This window comes from Myotis myotis, unplaced genomic scaffold (genome assembly GCF_014108235.1).
Source record: "Myotis myotis isolate mMyoMyo1 unplaced genomic scaffold, mMyoMyo1.p scaffold_m19_p_37, whole genome shotgun sequence".
Taxonomy (NCBI): Eukaryota; Metazoa; Chordata; class Mammalia; order Chiroptera; family Vespertilionidae; genus Myotis; species Myotis myotis.
In genome coordinates, this window is record NW_023416343.1 from 2,157,480 (window position 1) to 2,177,725 (window position 20,246).

At 60.2% G+C, this 20,246-nt stretch overlaps 2 protein-coding genes across 7 annotated transcripts; both read left to right on the forward strand.

The window, feature by feature from the left end:
* The first annotated feature begins 5,255 nt into the window (after positions 1-5,255).
* On the forward strand, positions 5,256-10,823 carry CUNH19orf12 (chromosome unknown C19orf12 homolog). Of its 6 annotated transcripts, none has more exons than XM_036303487.1 (4): positions 5,304-5,379; positions 7,239-7,366; positions 7,886-8,061; positions 8,840-10,823. In XM_036303487.1, the coding sequence occupies exons 3-4, from the start codon at positions 7,902-7,904 to the stop codon at positions 9,103-9,105; spliced, it is 426 nt and encodes a 141-aa protein (XP_036159380.1). In that variant the 5' UTR covers positions 5,304-5,379; positions 7,239-7,366; positions 7,886-7,901; the 3' UTR covers positions 9,106-10,823. The 6 variants fall into 6 exon arrangements, with proteins under 6 accessions (XP_036159378.1, XP_036159380.1, XP_036159379.1 ...); XM_036303486.1 differs by lacking the exon at positions 5,304-5,379 and adding an exon at positions 5,417-5,638; XM_036303488.1 differs by lacking the exon at positions 5,304-5,379 and adding an exon at positions 5,859-6,740.
* A 6,272-nt stretch (positions 10,824-17,095) lies between these two features.
* LOC118653031 (protein C19orf12 homolog) lies at positions 17,096-19,238 on the forward strand. Its single transcript, XM_036303506.1, has 2 exons — positions 17,096-17,511; positions 18,272-19,238. Exons 1-2 carry the CDS (start codon positions 17,190-17,192, stop codon positions 18,535-18,537), a joined length of 588 nt encoding a protein of 195 aa, XP_036159399.1. The 5' UTR covers positions 17,096-17,189; the 3' UTR covers positions 18,538-19,238.
* Positions 19,239-20,246: the final 1,008 nt, after the last annotated feature.

The window sequence follows — 20,246 nt, forward strand, 5'->3', positions numbered from 1 at the left end:
ACCATCCATTCATCTATCCATCCATCACCTATCCATTCATCTATCCCCCATCCATCCATTTACTATCCATCCATCCACCATCCATTCATCTATCCATTCATCCATCATCCATCCATTTATCCATCCATCCATCACCTACCCATCCATCCATCCGTCACCTATCCATCTATCCATCATCCATCCATCCATCCCCCACCCATCCATCTATCATCCATCCATCATTCATTCATCCCTCTATCCACCCACCTATTTGTCCATCCATCCATCCATCCATCCATCCATCCATCCATTCATCCCTCTTCCATGCATCCATCCACCCACTATCTGTATCACCATCCTACTATCATATCACCCCGTTGTACTTTCTCCCATTCCTATAGGTTATCTGAATGACTTCCTTATCTCACTGGCCGCCTCTCTCCAGCAGGGCCCTGTCTCTATGGTTCCTGCTCAGATCTGTGGTGGGGCCGAGCCGGTGCCTGTGGCAGGAGCTCTGTAGGCATCTGAGGAATGAAGGCGAACGAAGGAAAGACTCGCTGCAGAGACGGGCCTTGCTGAGCACGTGGCTGAGACCGGGAGCCGAGCGCCAGGCCGTGGGGCCTGCACGGGATGCGGTGGCCGCCCACACCCTGTCGCCGCCGACAGTGTTCCGTTCCGATGGCCACGCTGAAAACAGCCGTGTTCCCTGAGGTCTAAGCATGGGTGGGAGCCATTTCCAAAACGTGTTGTCATTGCAGTTGCCTCAGTTCGCCCACTTTCTGGGCCCCGGGGACCCTGTCTCGCTTCCCCATCCTGGTCCCAGAGACCACCTTGCACGTAAGCTCCCTTTGCCCCCGTTGTTCCTCAGGCTCTGCTTAGGGGAAAGACCCAGGTCATGCCAGTGTCTCCAAACTCCGACTTCCCCGGAAACAACCCGAAGTGGAGCCCGGCCGGCGTGGCTCAGTGGTTGGCTGCCACGGTTCCATGCCCGGTCAGGGCACAGGCCAGGGTGGTGGGCTCCATCCCTGTGGGGGGCGGGCAGGAGGCAGCCCCTCCATGCATCCCTCTCATCGTTGATGTCTCTCTCTCTCTCCCTCTCCCTTCCTCTCTGAAATCAATAAAAATATATATTAAAAACAATAAGCCAAGGGATGTCTGTCTGTGTCAGCCCACAGGTGGTGAGAACGCGGCGTAGCTGAGACCCTGGTGTTCCTCCTGCAGCCCCGGGCGGTGGAAGCAGCAGCCGGCCTTGCAGTTCCCTGTCTCCGCGGGGGACACCGATGCCCCACGGGGCCCCCACAGCATGACGTCACCGCAGCAGAGACCGCGGAGACCTGGGCGACCGCGGGGCAGGGCCCCCAAGCCAGATGCTGGGTGTGAACACAGAGCGGTGCCGCCGTGGCTCTGATCTCCGGGCCTCCGGCGCCCCCTGGCGGCAGCGTCCATGCCGGTCCCCGCGCAGCAGCAGCAGAGCCTGGGACGTGCCTTGGGGCAAACCCGTTAGTGCCTTTCTCAGGCCTTTCTCCCAGGAGCCGCCCCCAGGCCTCTGAATCCCGGAGGATGAACCTTAAGAAAGCAGCCCGTCTTATGCCTGGTTTCCCTCCAGCAAATCATCCTGGCGCTTCTGTGTGGCCTGTGGAGGCAGCCGGCAGCCCGGCCAGTGTGGCTCAGTGGTGAGCGTCGACCTAGGAGCCAGGAGGTCACGGTTCTATTCCCAGGGCACAGGCCCAGGTTGCAGGGTCGATCCCCAGTTGGGGGCGTGCAGGAGGCAGCCGATCCATGATTCGCTCTCATCATTGATGCTTCTATCTCTCTCTTCCTCTCTCCCTCTCTGAAATTGATAAAAATACATTTAAAAAAAAAAGAGGCAGCAGGCCGAGCTCAGGTTCCCATGGGGCGCGCTCACTCCCACAGGTGGCCGCGAAGGAGGGGGGCAGGCCAGTGTCCAAACGGGCGTGTGCAGGGGAGACAGGGGGCTGAGTGGTGCTCGGGGTCGGACGTGGGGACACAGGCCTGCACAGCTGCCCCGCTAGTGATTTCGGTGCATCGAGCGTTACTGTCCGACCCGCCCCCTAATGAACCGCCCTGGTGGCCTCGGTGCGGGCTGAGCTCGGTGTGGGCGGGTGAGGTTTCAGACTCTGGTCACGGCGGCTCAGTCATCCGAGAAGACGTCCGGTTTTTTGTTTTGTTTTTTAAAATATATTTTTATTGATTTCAGAGAGGAAGGGAGAGGGAGAGACAGGAACATTAGTGATGAGAGAGAATCATGGATCAGCCGCCTCCTGGGGATGGACCCGCAACCCGGGCCTGTGCCCTGACCGGTCAGCTCACACCCTGCGATGTGTACGAGAACCATTATTTCTATTCATTCTTAATTTTTTGTTGATCCTCACCTGAGGATATTTTTCAGTTGATTTTAGAGAGAGTGGAAGGGAGGGGGAGAGACAGAGAGAGAGAAACATCGATGTGAGAGAGACACATGGGCTGGTTGCCTCCCGCCTACGCCCTGACCAGGGCAGGGGATGGAGCCTGCAACCGAGGTACATGCCCTTGACCAGAATCCAACCCGGGGCCCTTCAGTCCACAGGCGGAGGCTCTACCCACTGAGCCACACTGGACAGGGCAACGAGAACAATTGAGACCCCACGCATGGCCTCCTGGGAGCTCCAGCACAGCCCCAGGGGCACCAGCATTTTCACTGCCTTTTCCCCAATGAGGAAACCGAGGCCGGGGATCGGAATGACTCCCCAGGGCCACCGGGCAGGTCGGGGCTGTGCGTCGCTGTGCGCTGGGGACCCACGCAGGAGGCCCCGCCGCCGCGGGAGGGTGCGGTGCCGCGTGTCACAGCGTTTCGTGGCCTCAGACCCGACGGGCTGAAGGGGCGCAGGATTCTCACCGCTCTCCTTCCCCAGAGCCGCCCAGAAGCCTCCCCGTCCTGGTCCCCTCTGCCTGTCTCCAGGGAAGGAGGGAGCCGCCCTGACTTCATGGGCCGCCAGGGGGCGCTGTCCGCAGAGAAACCGAACCTCTCCCAGGCCCAAGGTTGGGCTCCCATCTCCTCCCCACCCCGGAGCTGGGCTCACCCTAACCTGGGCTAGGGCGCAGCCTCAGTCACCCCAACTCTAGCTAAAGCTCCCGGTCAGAGGTGCATGGGGTTTGTCCCTGCAGACGGGGGAGTCCTGGCTCATGCTTCAGGCCCTCCCTGTAGGGGGACAGGGGAGGCGGGGAGGGGAGGACAGGGGAACAGAAGTATAAGTGATGACAGGACAGTTTTGGGCAGTCTTGTGGTTGTGCACACGCCTGGGAGTGCACTGTCGCTCCCGGCCCACACGCCTGCCCAGCGTGTCACTGTGCTGACCTCCGCAGGCCACCGTAGCATGGTGGGAGTACTAGTATTTGTGGGTCTACGCCTACCAGTGCACAGAACAGGTCAAGTAAAACTATGATGTAAAAGGTGCTCCAAAGGCAGGGCCAGGGTGCAAGTTATGTTGTTACATTGTTGCTGACCTCACTGGGTGGTTAGTTATGTTGTTACATTGTTGCTGACATCGCTGGGTGGTTAGTTATGTTGTTACATTGTTGCTGGCGTCACTGGGTGGTTAGTTATGTTGTTACATTGTTGCTGACATCGCTGGGTGGTTAGTTATGTTGTTACATTGTTGCTGACCTCACTGGGTGGTTAGTTATGTTGTTACATTGTTGCTGACATCGCTGGGTGGTTAGTTATGTTGTTACATTGTTGCTGACCTCACTGGGTGGTTAGTTATGTTGTTACATTGTTGCTGACCTCACTGGGTGGTTAGTTATGTTGTTACATTGTTGCTGACATCTCTGGGTGGTTAGTTATGTTGTTACATTGTTGCTGGCGTCACTGGGTGGTTAGTTATGTTGTTACATTGTTGCTGACGTCGCTGGGTGGTTAGTTATGTTGTTACATTGTTGCTGACATCGCTGGGTTAGTTATGTTGTTACATTGTTGCTGACCTCGCTGGGTGGTTAGTTATGTTGTTACATTGTTGCTGACATTGCTGGGTGGTTAGTTATGTTGTTACATTGTTGCTGACCTCACTGGGTGGTTAGTTATGTTGTTACATTGTTGCTGACATCGCTGGGTGGTTAGTTATGTTGTTACATTGTTGCTGACATCGCTGGGTGGTTGGTTATGTCGTTACATTGTTGCTGGCGTCACTGGGCGGTTAGTTATGTTGTTACATTGTTGCTGACATCGCTGGGTGGTTAGTTATGTTGTTACATTGTTGCTGACATCGCTGGGTGGTTAGTTATGTTGTTACATTGTTGCTGGTGTCACTGGGTGGTTAGTTATGTTGTTACATTGTTGCTGACATCGCTGGGTGGTTAGTTATGTTGTTACATTGTTGCTGACATCGCTGGGTGGTTAGTTATGTTGTTACATTGTTGCTGACATCGCTGGGTGGTTAGTTATGTTGTTACATTGTTGCTGACGTCGCTGGGTGGTTAGTTATGTTGTTACATTGTTGCTGACGTCGCTGGGTGGTTAGTTATGTTGTTACATTGTTGCTGACATTACTGGGGGGTTAGTTATGTTGTTATATTGTTGCTGACGTCACTGTGTAGTTAGGCCTAAACCAACTCGAACTGAACAGGTGCAGACATGGTTTTCCTGTCATGATTCCCTAAGAAGACAATGTAACCGCTACTCACTCAGCACTTAGTGGTATTTGTATTACAAACAATCTCTAACTGGGGGATTGGGGGATTTGGGGATCTGCGGGGCCCTGTTACCCACACTCCTCAGGCCCTTTGCATCCTCCCGGCTCCCCATCCGCTTGGTCCTGGAGCCCCAGTAGTAAAGCTGCCCTTGGCCTGTCCACGCCCCCGCTCCCCTAAACCCGCGCCCAGGCCCGGAGGCCCTGCCGTTAGACTCTGGCCTGTGAGTCGCCAAACACTGACTCGGCCCCTCACCTCCCAGGCCCTGTGCTCTGGCGCGCGGGGCTGGGAGGAGGTGGGTCCCTAGGCCCGAGGCCCACAGACAGGGGCTCCGTGTGGGGCGGGGTGAGGGCAGGGGTGCCCTCGGGGCCACACAGCAGACCGGGGGCGGGGCCGGGTCGGAGGGGCGCACGTCCTGCCCGGGGTCCTCCCGAGAGGCCCGCGACCAGGGACCCGAGCGCGGTCGCTGCGCCCCAGGACCCGGTCTCGCGGCTCCGCGTCCGTGGCGGCTCCGTGTTCCGTGGCGGCTCCGCGTCCGTGGCGGCTCCGCGTCCGTGGCGGCTCCGTGTTCCGTGGCGGCTCCGCGTCCGTGGCGACCCGGAAGGTCCCGGCGCCCGAGCCGGAAGGCGGGAGGGCGGGGCCTGCGCGGAGCTGGCGGTCGGGGTGACCCTCGGGCGGAGTCCCGGGGCGGCGGTGACGCGGCGGCCCCCGCAGGTGAGCGTCGCGCGGGCGGTGGTGGGGGGGAGCGGGGGGGGGGCGCGCGTGTCCGGGGCCCGCGGAGCGACCTGCACCCGCGGCGGCCCCGGCGGCTCATTCATCCTCCGGAGGGAGACGTGGAGCGCGGGGCGTGCGGTCCGCCCGGAGGAAGCGGAAGCGGAGGGCGGGTGGCCCCGGGCGCCTGACCCCGGCCGCACCCAGCGCCCCGCGGGGACCCGGCGCCAGGCCCGTCACTCGCCGCGCGGCCCGGGAAGCGGTGCGCGACCTCCCGCGGGGCCCGGTGCCGGCGCGCCCTCCCCGCCCCCCCCAGGGACCGCGTCCCCGCCCGTCCCCGGCCGCGGGTGTCCTGCCGCCGGGCCGGGGGCGTCGGGGCGGGCGGCACCTGCCCACGGGCGCACCTGGCCTGCCCGGGGGAGGAGGCTCTGGGCGGGGGGTTGGGGGGACCCGGGGGGTCTGTCCGCGATGTAGGAGGGGGTTCCTCTTGGTCGGGCCTGGGGGCAGCTTTAGCCTTTAAAGGGGAGCCGGAGGCGCGCAGGCAGGCGGGGCGCAGCGGGCAGCTCCGGCCTCCGTTGCCGGGGAGGCGGGTCCTGGGCGGCCGGCCCTCCCTTCCGATTTTGCAGCGGAGACGGGCTCAGGTGCCTGTGCGCTCCCCGATTGAAATGCCAGCAGCTGCCCCCCTAGAAAGAAAAGGCCGTTCGAAGGCAGAGGCCACAGCGCCTGTCCGAGATGAGGAGAACGGACATCGGGGGTGGGGGGCACTGCTCCAGGCGGAACCCCAGACCGTGTTGCGAGGAGGGGACGGGGCAGGGGCGTCTCCGAGGCGGGAGAGGACCTGACCCCGTGACCTGGTCTCCGGCGTGTTTGCCTTTTCAGTCCCTGGTCATCCGCCAGGAGTCACCCCTGTTAACTCTGCACACAGCTCTTTGGGACGCAGGGGAGTCAGGAGGGGTTTGGGGGTCCGGGACTCCTGGGAGTGGAGCAGGCCCAGCGCCCCCCACCCCCGCACATACACACCCACCAGTGCCTGGGCCAGCGCCCCAGGGCCCGCCCTCCGCTGCCTCAAACCCCACTTGGCAGACTGACTCCTCTGGCTGATGCTGTTTTGCAATTTGACTCGAGGACGGAGTCATGGACGCCGGAGTCCCGGGTCAGGCCCTTCAGTCCTGCCTCCCAGTGCAGCTGGAGACCCCTGGGCTCGCTGTGAAGGCAGCTCCCCCACCAGGCTGCGGAGCTACCGTGACCTTCAGTGACCTGTGCCCTTGGGGGCCGTGATCTGGGGAATGTCAGAGGGTCCGGCCACCCGTGGTTCAGTGCTTGAGGGTCGATCCATGAACCAGGAGGTCAGGGTTCGATTCCTGGTGAGGGCACAGGCCGGGGTTGTGGGCTCCATCCCATGTGGGGCGTGCAGGAGGCAGCAGATCCGTGATTCTCTGTCATCATGGATGTTTCTCTCTCTCTCTCCCTCCCCTTTCCTCTCTGAAGTCCATGTAAAACATATAAATATAAAATATATAAAAGAAGGGTCCCAGGCACTGGGTCCCAGGGTCTCCTGGGACAGCGAGAAGTGCCGAAACCCTGCCTGTGGGTGGGGCAGATCCGCCGATTGGATCTGACAGCTCCCAGTTCCCCCGGGGCCGGGAGGACAGTTGCACAGAGGAGACAGATCCGGGTTGCCCGCGGTTCAGAAAACCCTCATCAACCCCAAGACATGGAGCAAGAGGCTGCCCTGTGTCCTCGGCCTCCTTACAGCTGCCAGCATGAGTCAGCCCCGCGGAAGGGGAGGGGGAGGGAGGTGCTGGGCTTGGCTTGGCTGCAGCTCAAGCTGGAAATAGCTCAGCTTTGACTTTACTTTCCAGCCCTGCCAGGCGGGGGCACTCCATCCCCAGGACCCTGGGCAGAGCCCGCCCCGCCCTGCCATGTCCCACCTGCCAGCTTGGCCAACAGTCTCCTGACCCCAGAGACTTGCTGCAACGTTATTCCCAAGGTGGAGTCCCGCTCCGTACGATCCACGTGTCCTAGGGTCCCTGGGATTGTGTGATTCTTTCATTCTCTGGCTGTTGCGTGTTCTTGCCGCCTCCCGGCCCACAAATGGGGGTGGGTTGCCTTTCCTGGTGGTGGCTTTTTATTTTTTTATTATTTTTCTTTTTCTTGATTTCAGGGAGGAAAGGAGAGGGAGGGAGAGAGAGAGAGAGATCAGTGATGAGAGAATCATTGATGGGCTGCCTCCTGCACTCCCCACACTGAGGATCGAGCCCGCAACCGGGCCTGTGCCCTGACCGGGAATCGAACCCCGACCTCCTCAACCACTGAGCCACACCAGCCGGGCCTGTTTGCTTATTGACTACCGGAAGCCCTGCTTTCTCGGTGACAGAGGACTTGTCACGTGACGGTGCTGTCCTCCCGCCCACGGCAGAGCTGGGGTCCTGGAGCAGGGGGTCCGCCCTGGACACTGGGACAAGCGAGCTTTGGGTGGGAGCTGACGCGTGGGACCCTCCCTCCGCAGGCCGGCGGGGCACGCAATGCCCCTGATGGTGGAGGAGGCCATGAAATTGCTGTGCTCCCTCTCGGAGGCGAGGAAGATGAAGGCGGCCGTCAAGCACGCGGGGCGGGGCGCCCTGGTCACCGGTGCCGTGGCCTTCGTCGGGGGCCTGGTCGGGGGCCCGCCAGGACTGGCCGTTGGTGAGTGCAGTGCCCCGTGGGGTGGGGGACAGAGGCCCTGAGTCCCCAGGGACCTCACAGGAGCCTGCGACCTGCGTGAGGGGCTGGCGAGCTGAGCCTGAGACTCGGCCTTTGTGCACAGACGTGTCCGGTGGGACACACGTGTTTGTGTCTCAGAAGCACAGGGCGCCCTCCTGTGGCTCCGTGTCTGCGGACTGGAAGGCGCCCTGCCCCGGGGTGTGCCCTGTGTCCCCTGGGCAGGCCAGGTCCTGTCTTCACTGCAGGGTCAGGAGGGAGCTGGGATTCCAGGACTCTGGCCGCTCAGAGAGCGCCCGGCCCCACCCCAATCCCCAGTCCCCAGTTTGTGCAGGAGAAGTGCCCACGGTTGCCCACATGCACCTGCCCCTGGTCTCACCCCTGCTCCCGTCTGGGGTCCAGTTTCTGCCAATGGGGGAGGTTGGGCTGGTTCCATGGTCCCTTGGAGGTCGTGTGAGTTGCTCCCTCTAGTCTGGGAGCAGGAGGTTCCCGGGTGACCCCACCGTGGGCTTGACCCGGACCACGGGCTGTGACCTGGACCACAGGCTGGGCCTGAACCACGGGCTGTGACCTGGACCACAGGCTGGGCCTGAACCACGGTCTGTGACCTGGACCACAGGCTGGGCCTGAACCACGGTCTGTGACCTGGGCCACAAACTGTGGCCTGAGCCATGGGCTGCCACCTGAATCCTGTGACGTGCCCCCAGCGAGCTCCGAGCTGGCACTGTGAACAGCCCGACTCACCAAACTTCCTGTCCCGCAGGGGGCGCCGTCGGGGGGCTCCTAGGGGCCTGGATGACCAGCGGGCAGTTCAAGCCGGTCCCTCAGATCCTCATGGAGCTGCCGCCCGCCGAGCAGGAGAAGCTGCTCAACCAGGTCACGGCCATCGTCAGGCACCTGGAGTGGACGGACGCCGTGCAGCTCACCATGCTGGTCATGGGCAGCGAGGCCCTGCAGGAGCGGCTGCTGGCGCTGCTTGTCGGCTACGTCACCAAGGAGCTGCAGGCCGAGGTGCAGTACGGAGACTAGGCTCGGGCGGGGGCACCGAGCTCGGGGAGCGCCTGGGGGCCTGTGCTGGGGCCTGTTCTGGAAAATGCTGATGAAGCCGCCCTGGGCGCGGCCCGTGGGGAGCTGGTGCCTGGCAGAGGCGCCTGTGGCTGACGCGGGGACAGGTTGTGCGTCCACTCTCCTGACACGGAGGCAGAGGGCTCAGCCACTCAGCGTTGAAGGTGACTGCTGTCCGGGTGCCCCTGGCAGGATGGGACCCCTTCGGGCCCAGGGTCTTGGGGCCTGGCCGCCGGCCCTGCTGGAATCATGTGGCCCCCGGAGAGCGCCCCCTGCCCCCCTCATCCCTTCCCAGGGGCCTCATGGGGGAAGAGGGGGGCACCAAGGGCACCGGCCCAGCAGCCCGGCCTGACTCCCCCTCCGGGTCCCGCTGGTGAGGCCGCTGCTGCAGGAAGAGGGGCTCCTGGTGAAGTGGGGGGTCGGGAGGACCTCGAAGAAGTGACCGCCCTCAGGTCCCCACTCACTGTCCTGCCTTCAGAGCCGCAGCTCCCCGTCTGCAGAGCCCACACGGTCTCTGAACAGCCTTCCCCTCCGATTCCTGGAAAGATCGCTGACCCAGGAGGCGCGCACACCCAACGCCAGGGACAAAGGAAGGCAGGGGGTGGGTGACTGTAAACATGGAAGGAAGCTGGGCATTTCCTGCCTGAGGCCACCTTTCCAGGCTGCTCCACCTCCCAGTGCCTCCAGGGGGCGCTGCTCCACTCCCAGAGCCTCCAGGGGGCGCTGCTCCGCCTCCCAGTGCTTCCAGGGGGCGCTGCTCCGCCTCCCAGTGCTTCCAGGGGGCGCTGCTCCACTCCCAGGGGGTGCTGCTCCCCCTCCTTGTGCCTCCAGGGGGCGCTGCTCCACAGCTCTGGGTGTGTGTGTTTTGAGGGGCGGGGGTGCCCTCCTGCCCAGGATGGTCAGACCCCGCACCTCCATGTGCACAGAAAACTGGGGAGTGGATTGAACCCCAGGTGCCTCAGGAAGGACGGAGCCTTTGGTCTTGCAGACACTGCCCTCCAGCAGCCTGGGCCCAGGGTGGCCGCCTGCCTCCATCCCTTCTGTGCTGCTCCAGGGCTGGGCAGGGTGGCCCATCTGGATGGTTCTCCTATCAGACAAGGTGACGGGGTTACCCATGTGGGGTGGCCCTCTGCCAGGCCCAGGGGCACAGGGGTCAGAGGTCCCATACCAATGGCCACTGAAGCCATCCCCCCACCCCCCTCAGCCAGCCTGCCTTTCCTCTGGGAACCAGTGTCGGCAGGAGAGGGCCCCACCCTTGACCCCGGGGGCTGGAGGCCCCACGTGTACTGAGCCGTCGCCCATAACAAGCCGGGTCCTGGGAGGCTGGCAGTGGCTTTGGCCCCAGAGCCCCCCTCGGCAATGAAGGTACTTACCTGGCCCCCCTCAGGCGTGCTCAGCGCCTGGGCTTATTTCCTTGTAAAAGACCTTCACTTATTTATTTTTGAAAAGGCCCCCCCAGGCTGGTACAAATCAGGTACAAGCATAAGAGGGCTTCCTCCTCCGCTGCCCCCTGCCCCGCCCCTCTTGTCAATCAATGTCGTGTGCATCCACTCGGTTTAAACATGGTCTTTGAAAATGATTCCTTTCCCTTTATTTGTCAATGCTGATTGCCAAAGACTTGGAAAAACACAGACGAGTATATATAATAAAAAGTGCTACGGATTCCAGCACTCAGACAACCACCATGGAACGTGGTATATTTTGTGCACATCTGGTAATGCCGTGTGTGTGTGTGTGTGTGTGTGTGTGTGTGTGTGTGTGAGTGTGTGTGTTTCTATCGCGTTTGCATCCTTGCTGTTTAGGCCACGGTGAACCCTTTCACGGATGAACACTGGGGCTGTGACCCGGAATTCCCGCCCGCTTTAGGGAGATCCCTCAAAGTGAAGCTGCTGGGTGAAGAAGTGGCAGTATTTTTACTATGTATATATTTTTTATTGATTTCAGAGAGGAAGGGAGAGGGAGAGAGAGAAACATCAATGATGAGAGAGAATCATGGATCGGCTGCCTCCTGCACGCCCCACACTGAGGATCAAGCCCGCAGCCTGGGCCGGTGCCCTGACCGGGAATGGAACCCTGACCTCCTGGTTCCTAGATCAACTCTCAACCACTGAGCCACGCCCACCGGGCCATTTTGGCATTTTAAGAATGTGGGTCATTTAAAGCTGGATACAGGGCCTTGCTGTGGCAGCTGGAGGGGCAGGTTACGGGGAGAAAGAACTGAGGGCAGACGAGGCCCCCGCTCCCCCTGCCGCCTGGGATCCCCTGGCAGGGCCCACAGCACACGCTCCAGGGACTGGAACTTCCCCTGCTTTTTGCCCAGAGTGTCTGGCTCTGTCCTCCCACCCCGTGCTCCCCTGGGCCTGCCTTTCTGCTGTCAGCGCTGGAACATTCTGGAACTGGCTCCTCGATGTGAGGGTGCGGTGGGAGCCAGCAGGAGATGGGTTCTAGGAGGGACTCAGAACAGGGCCCTGGTCCCTGCCCAGACCCGGCCGCCTGCAGACCTCGCTCCTGCCCCAATGACCACTGCCCCGGACCAGGGACCAGGCGGGGGAGGCCCTGGGTGTGGTGAGCTGGCACAGCCATGGCATACTCAGCCCCAGGGCACCTTATGTGCCGCACCAGCTCAGCCTGGTTCAGAGACCCTGAGAGGGGGCGGTGAAGGATTAAGAAAGACAGACAAGAGAATGAAAGCTGGGTCTGGGTGGGACGCTGCTCCCAGATGGAGAGACAGCAACCACGCCCACAAGCCGTGTCTTTATTTTATAGCAGATGCCACGAGGCAAAGTGAGGACGTGGTCAAGATGTTTACAACGTTCTCGTGGGTTTCAATCCTACTCAACTACGTGCACCTGAACTCTATCACTCCCACATCACTCAGGCACGTGGGGCCGCGTGTTCGGACCACAGGTTCAAGCTCACAACTACAGCTGTTGGCTATCACTGTGCTGGGAAGGCTCTGCCCTCCAAGCTGGGACTTGCACGTGGCCATGAGAGGACTGTGCCCTCTCCTTAGTCAGAGGCTTGAACCTGTCCAAACACTGTGGCCGCTCTCCACACCCGGGGAGGGACTGAGACCAGGAGGCGGTGGCTGGGACTGTGCACCCCTTGCCCAGCTCCAGGCAGGTGAAGGGACCAGCTGCCAGGCCTCCTTGCTGGGAGGACACCCCATGTGGCTTCAGGAAGTTGCCCCTCACCCCCTGATCTGTCCTCCCAGAGCCCTCTGTCCAGGCAAAACCAGCCAGGACCAGTTTGTGTGGCCCAGCGAGGCCCAGGCTTGTACACAAACCAGTCGTTGTTGGACGCACCTCTGCCACCTCCTGTAGTAGAGCTCAGGAAGTATGTCTCAGTGCTGCGGCTGATGCAATGGTGTGAGCACACTCCACCATGACATGCTTCCTCCGCACACCAGGAAGTAGCAGTGCCCGCCTGAACAAACTCCTAGAGCCACATGCATAGTACCCCAGCCTTTCAGCCATTGGTCGCCTATAGCAATGTGTCTCCCTCTGATTGGTCGCCTATAGCAACGTGTCTCCCTCTGATTGGTCCCCTCATGCTATATATACCCCTGTAGTTCCTCAATAAAACGGATCTGCGTCAATGAACCTGGTCCCCGGAGTCGTGCATGCAGACGCCCTAGCGTGTTGGGGCTCCGTTGTCCTCACCCCCCCGAGGGATCCCCTGCTTCAACCTCCCCCCCCCCCACACACACCTGGTTGGTCCGTCTGCCCCGTGAGGAAGGCCTCACAGGCCCTGGGAACCTCGTTCTCTAACCCCCCCTCCCCCAGTGGTGGCTGCCTTCGAGCAGCAGGCTGAGCCTCTCCCCCTGGAGCCAGGCCCCACCTGCTGAGTCAGGGTCACACTCTAGGGGGACATTTGAGACCTGGCTATTTTTAGGCGGCTGACCGGGCCGTGTGCCGCATGCAGACCTCGCTGGTGCTCGGGACAGCCCTGCTGGGACCATCGCTGACCCTGCCCTGGGCGCATTAGCCAATTGCACATTAATGGGAATTTCATCTCTGAGCCCTGACCAATCAAGTCAGATTTCAGAATGAGGGGCAGGAAATAAAACCAAAAGGGAATACCCGTTCCGTGTGCTGTGGCCCAGGGTTCCCGCGGGAGGAGCACCCTTCCCGCAGCCGTCAATCTCCTGGCCGATCCAGTTCCGAGTGTTCCTTTCATTCCTGCGACATCGTTGACAGTATTTCTAACAGGTGGGTCAGACATGTGTGGGCGAGGGGGGTGCCACCGTTCAAGTGCTCCCCCTCCCCCTCTCTAACCCCTCTAACTCCCACCCTGCCCCGCAGAAGGGCCATCTCTCAGCCTCGCCCAGCCCTGGGCTTCCCAGAAGGCCCTCCCCACAGGAAGAACAGGAATCTATCTACATAAAAGGCTAAGCTGTCAGCCAGAGAGGCCCAGGCTCATGCCGCTGTGGCCGAGGTACAGTTCTGTGGTTCATGTTAGTTACCGCATAGTTACTGTGGAATTAGTGCCACCTAATGTATGTTACCAAAAAATAAATATATCTCTCCCCCCCCCCAAAAAAAAGGCTAATGTGCTAAGTGCCCATCCAGGCAATGACGTCACGTAGCAACGCCCAGCTTCCTCTCCCTAGCAACGACTAGCCTCCTTGCAGTGTCTTCAGCCCAGGCACACGGCTTGCTTTATAGCCAAGTGTGCAAACATTTCACACTTTTTAAAATATATATCTTATTGATTTTTTTTACAGAGAGGAAGGGAGAGGGATAGAGAGTTAGAAACATCGATGAGAGAGAAACATCAATCAGCTGCCTCCTGCACACTCCCCACTGGGGATGTGCCTGCAACCAAGGTACATGCCCTTGGCCAGAATCAAACCTGGGACCCTTGAGTCCACAGGCTGACGCTCTATCCGCTGAGCCAAACCGGTTAGGGCAAACATTTCACACTTTAACCAAATGTCTGTGAAGTGTTTTCCCCTGCCTCATCTCGTTTGATCCTCACAGAAGTCCTGGAGTAGGCAGATAGGAGACTCAGTGGAATCCTATTTTCTTTCATTAGCCATAAAATGGAGATTTAGAAAGCTTAGAAACTTGACCCGACTGAAAAGAAGTAAAAAATGATGGACCTTGAAAATGACTTCAGGTTTTCTCACTGCACAGAATATAGTCAAACACTGCTGCAGTTAAATATTTTACCCTTTGTTCTCCCTGCGTGATCTACAATAATAATCTGCTTCGTGTTGATATTCACTGCTGTGTTCCTGACAAATACATGAAAGAGAAGTTGGGGTGCTTTGCTGGGCTGGAAAAACTTTAGCTAAATCAGAAAGCAGGTCTAATTAAGCAAGTTTATTATCTACACTAATAAAAGACAAAGATGCTAATTGACTGTACCTTCGCTATGCCCTAAGCCATGCCCACCGGCCAATCAGAGCGACCTTATGCAAGTTAACCCAACCAAGATAGTGGCTGGCAGCCACGGAGCTGGAGCAAGCAGGAGGTTTGGTTGCCCTAGCGATAGAGGAAGCCAAGCTTCCAGCCTGCCCTGAGCCGGCCGTGGCCTCTGCTCATGGCAACAAAGTTTCAATTATAGAAGACAAATAAATCCCAGATACCTGCTTCCAGCCAGCCTCCTCTTGGAGCTTGGGTGGCTGGGGGTTGTGGCCAGCCTGCAAACAGCCATCAGCCCCTCACTGAGGCTGACCACACCCTCATGGGGTGAGGGTCCCCACTGGGGGGCTTAGCCAGCCTGAAAATGGCCCTCAGCCCCTCACCCAGACTGGCCAGGCACCCCAGCAGGACCCCCCACCTTGAAGGGGCTGTGGCCAGCCTGCAAACTGCCCTCAGCCCCTCACCCAGAATGGCCAGGCACCCCAGGGGGGACCCCCCACCCTGAAGGGGCTGTGGCTAGCCTGAAAACGGCCCTCAGCCCCTCACCCAGACTGGCCAGGCACCCCAGCAGGACCCCCCACCTTGAAGGGGCTGTGGCCAGCCTGCAAACCGCCCTCAGCCCCTCACCCAGAATGGCCAGGCACCCCAGGGGGGACCCCCCCACCCTGAAGGGGCTGTGGCTAGCCTGAAAACGGCCCTCAGCCCCTCACCCAGGCTGACCACACCCTCATGGGGTGAGGGTCCCCACTGGGGGGCTTTGCCAGCCTGCAAACAGCCATAAGCCCCTCACCTAGGCTGGCCAGGCATCACAGTGGGGATCCCCACCCTGAAGGGGCTGTGGCCAGCCTGCAAACAGCCATCAGCCACTCACCCAGGCTGGCCAGACACTCCTATATAATAAAAGGTTAATATGCAAATTGACCCTAACAGCAGAACGACTGGGAATGATTGGTCACTATGACACACACTGACCACCAGGGGGCAGATGCTCAATGCAGGAGCTGCCCCCTGGTGGTCAGTGTGCTCCCACAGGGAGAGCTCTGCTCAGCCACAAGCCAGGCTGATGGCTTCCAGTACAGCAGTGGTGGTGGGAGCCTCTCCTGCCTCCTCAGAAGCGCTAAGGATGTCCAACTGCAGCTTAGGCCTGGTCCCTACTGGCAAGTGGACATCCCCCAAGGGCTCCTGGGCTGCCAGAGGGGTGTGTGACTGCCAGCTTAGGCCCAATACCCCAGGGAGCAGACCTAAGCCAGCAGGTGGTCATCCCCCGAGGGGTCCCAGACTGCAAGAGGGCACAGGCCGAGCTCAGGGACCCCCCCCCCCCCCGCCCCGAGTGCACAAATTTTTGTGCACCGGGCCTCTAGTCCTATATAATAAAATCCTAATATGCTAAGTGTCCAGTTGACCGGTCGTCCATTCAACCAATCAAAGCGTAATATGCTAATGATATGCTAAGGCCGCTCAACCGCTCACTATGACGTGCACTGACCACCAGGGGCAGACAGTCGACCAGTTGCTATGACATGCACTGACCACCAGAGGGCAGATGCTCCAACTGGCAGGTTAGCTTGCTGCTGGGGTCCAGCTGATGGGGACTGAACAAGATGGGCCGGACACACCTGGGAGCCCTCCTGCAGTCCTCCCCGGCTGGCCAATCACCCACATCCCTCCCTGGCCTCACGCTGTAGATTGTACACCGGTGGGGTCCCTTGGCCTGTCCTGCACCCTCTTGCAATCCTAGACCCCTCGGGGGATATCAGAGAACCAGTTTCGGCCAGATCCTGCAGGCCAGGCCGAGGGACCCTATTGGTGCATGAATTCATGCACCGGGCCTCTAGTATATATATAAAAGGCTCAGTCTCGCAAATGGGCAGTACATATAAAGCTCTCGCTGGTGCAAATCGCGCGCCTATGTTTCCATCTGTCATTGTCGATCGTAAAATTGGTTGACACTTCTATTATAGAGAAAGGGCAAATAGTGATATTAAAATATTTCTTCTAATTAATTTCCTTTCAACATGCACAATCCGTGCACTGGGCGACTAGTAAGGAAAATAAACCACAGGTACTGCCCACTGCGAGCTCACAGCTCACGGGCACAGCGCACAGTGGGACGCGCATTGCAAGTGTTATCTCCCTTAATCCTCACTGACACCACTGGCAGGGCCCCCTCCATCCTCGGAGTCACTGCCCAGGGTCCCAGCAGAGTGACGGGCAAGCCCAGCTCTAAACTACCCACAGGCTGCAGGCTGCTCTTCTCTATTTATGCATTTATTTTTAAAAATATATCCCCACGGATTTCAGAGAAGAAAGGATAGGGAGAGAGAGAGAGAAACATCAGTGATGAGAGAGAATCACGGACAGCTGCCTCCTGCACGCCCCCTACTGGGGGTGGAGCCTGCAACCCAGGCATGTGCCCCGACCGGGAATCGAACTGTGACCACCTGGTTCCTAGGTCGATGCTCAACCCCTGAGGCATGCTGGCTGGGCTGTTTGCTTATTGACTAACTGCATCCCTGCTTTCTCGATGACTTTTCACATGACGGTGCTGTCCTCTCACCCAAGGCAGAGCTGGGGTCCTCCTGGAGCAGGGGGTCCACCCTGGACACTGGGAAGAGCGAGCTTTGGGTGGGAGCACTGACGCATGGGAACCCTCCCTCCCGCAGATCCAAGAGGCAGGAGATGTCCCATAGGTTGAAGGACACCATGAAGTCGTCCGAGACGTCCCTGACGGAGGAGGAGACCACGGACTCATCCGAGATGTCCCTGACGGAGGAGGAGACCACGGACTCATCCGAGACGTCCCTGACGGAGGAGGAGGAGACCACGAAGTCGTCTGAGACGTCCCTGACGGAGGAGGAGGCCATGAGACTTCTGTGCTCCCTCTCGGAGGCAAAGAAGATGAAGGTGCCCGTCAAGCGCAGGAAGCGGCGCTCTGTGGGGCTCGCCAGCACCGGGGCCTTCGTCGGGGGCCTGGTCGGGGGCCCACCAGGACTAGCCTTTGGTGAGTGCAGTGCCCTGCGGGGTGGAGGACGAAGGCCCTGGTCCACAAGAGCCTGCGACCCATGTGAGGGGCTGGGGAGCTGAGCCTGAGACTCGGCCTTTGTGCACAGACGTGTCCGGAGGGACACACGTGTCTGTGTCTCAGAAGCCCAGGGCGCCCTCCAGTGGCTCCTGCCTGCGGACTGGAAGGCGCCCTGCTCCGGGGGTGTGCCCTGTGTCCCCTGGGCAGGCCCCTTCCTGTCTTCATTGCAGGGTCAGGAGGGAGCTGGGATTCCAGGCCTCTGGCCGCTCATGTTGGCTGTTCAGAGAGCGCCTGGCCCCACCCCCATCCCCGGTCCCCGGTCCCCAGTCCCTGGTCCCCAGTCTGTGCAGGAGAAGCGCCCACGGTCGCCCACATGCACCTGCCCCTGGTCTCATCTCTGCTCCCATCTGGGGACCAGTTTCTGCCAATGGGGGAGGTTGGGCTGCTTCCCATGGTCCTTGGAGGTTGGGTGAGTTGCTCCCTCTCATCTGGGAGCAGGAGGTTCCCGGGGACCCCCCCACGGGCTGTGACCCCACCACGGGCCGTGACCTTGACCACCATTTGTGACCTGGACCACAGGCTGGATCTGAGCCAGGAGCTGTGACCCAGACCACAAACTGGCCTGAATCGTGGGCTGGGGCCCGAGCCCTGGGCTGCCACCTGAACCCTGTGACGAGCTCCCAGCGAGCTCCAAGCCAGCACTGTGAACACCCGACTCACCGAACCTCCTGTTCCCCAGGGAGTGCCGTCGGGGGGCTCGCAGGGGCCTTGGTGTGGAGCGCGAAGTTTAAGTCGGTCAGTCAGATCCTCAAGGAGCTGCCGCCTGCCAAGCAGGAGAAGCTCTGCAGCCAGGTCTCGGTCGTCATCGAGGACCTGGAGTGGACAGACACCCAGCACCTGACCAAGCTGGCCAAGGGCAGCAAGGCCCTGCAGAAGCAGCTGCTGAAGCTGCTCGAGGACTACGTCACCCAGGAGCTGAGGACCACCGTGCTGTACAGAGACTAGGCTCATGGAGGGGGGGGGGGGCTGTGCTGGGTCCTGTTCTGGAAAGTGAAGGTTAAAGGGAATAAAACGGGGCAGAGAGGAACTCTCTGCACTGAGCGGATCCCTGGCAGAGAGCCTGCAGCCCTGAGCCCCGCACAGCACAGGGACCAGAGGACACTGGGCCTGGGAGGGACGCAGGGCGCAGCCTTAGCTCAGCCGAACCTCGAGCAGCCGCCATCGCTGACAAGTCTCCCCTCCTGCCCTCAGCACTGCCTTTCCCCTGGGAAACAGCATGGGGAGGAGAGGGCCCCACCCTGACCCTGGGGCTGGCAGCCCCAAGCTGTGCTCAGCGGTTGCCCATGACAATCTGGGTCCTGGGTGGCTGGCAGTGGGCTTTAGGCCCAAGAGCCCCCCTCGGCAATGAAGACCCGGCCGGCCCCACCCACACTGGGCGAGAACCAGACCTGGCCAGCCCCACCCCGTCAAGCCCTGCCAAGTGGGGGGTACAGTCTCAGCTCCCTGCGCCCGGCGCTGGGGCAGGTAGCGCAGCCTCAGGTTCCCCAGCCCGGGTCGGTGCCACGCAGCCTCAGATCCCTGCTGATTGGTCGTTGCGGCATCACGGTGTGACATCCATTTGCATATTAGCCTTTTATTATGATGATGCTGATTGCTGAAGATTTGGAAAAACACAGACGCGTATATATAATAAAAAGTGCTGTGAATTCCAGCACTCAGACAACCACCATGAAACTTGATATATTTTGTGCACATCTTGCAATGCCGTGTGTGTGTGTGTGAGTGTGTGTGTGTGAGTGTGTGTGTGTGTGTGTATGTGTGTGTGTGTGTGTGTGAGTGTGAGTGTGTTTCTATCGCGTTTGCATCCTTGCTGTTTAGGCCACTGTGAACCGTTTCACGGATGAACACTGGGGCTGTGACTTGGAATTTTCCCCACGTGAGTGGTGGCTGCCACATTCCTTGGTGGGTGAGCTCCGGGGCTGCCTTGAAGTCCCCACTGACCAGAGGGCCAGTGGGCGTGGCCTGGAGGAAGTGAGCACAGGGCCTGGCCAAGTCCCAGCGGCTCCCCTGGCATCCACCCACCTCCCCATGACCGTAGCTTCACACCCTGTGTGACAGGACCTGGAGGTTTTTCTTGGTAAAAATAGCAGCCCCACCTCCTCCTGCCTCTGCCACCCCCATCCCTCCCTCCTTCCACTGATGGAGGACAGCGCTGAGCCCTGGCAGAGGGGTGTGGGTACATTCCCAGCAGGGAGCGGGTACCAGCCCTCAGAGGCAGACTTCCTGGTGGGAGGTGTTTCCTAGAAAGAGAATCAAGCAGGTCAGTGCTGGCCGCCAGGAGGAAGGCTGACGTGCCCGGCTGGGCTGGGTGGTGCCAGGCAGGATTGGGGACAGTCACCTGGCACCCCCTGCACCCTGTGGGGGAGCCAGCCCTGCAAAGGCCAGAGGGGAGCATGTCTGGCCCCAGGGAACAGCTCAGGGACCCTTGGTGGCCGTGGAGGGAGGAGGGTGAGGTCAGGTCAGAGGGGCCATGGGGCCTGTTACAGCCCACAGCCAGGAGGAGGAGTTGGGGTGTCTCCCCGTGCACTGGGGGGGGGGGGGGGCGGGGGGAGGAGAGTGAACCAGCGATCTTTCTGTCAAAGAAAGGAGGTCACTGCCACCTTAGGCTCTGCCTTTTCTGATATGACCTTCAGACTCTCAGGGGGCCGCCAACT

Coding starts and splice junctions, on each gene's coding strand:
- LOC118653031 (XM_036303506.1), top strand. CDS start 17,190: ATGTCCCATAGGTTGAAGGACACCATGAAGTCGTCCGAGACGTCCCTG. Junction 17,512..18,271: donor CCCACCAGGACTAGCCTTTG/GTGAGTGCAGTG, acceptor CCTGTTCCCCAG/GGAGTGCCGTCGGGGGGCTC.
- CUNH19orf12 (XM_036303485.1), top strand. CDS start 7,902: ATGCCCCTGATGGTGGAGGAGGCCATGAAATTGCTGTGCTCCCTCTCG. Junction 8,062..8,839: donor CCCGCCAGGACTGGCCGTTG/GTGAGTGCAGTG, acceptor CCTGTCCCGCAG/GGGGCGCCGTCGGGGGGCTC.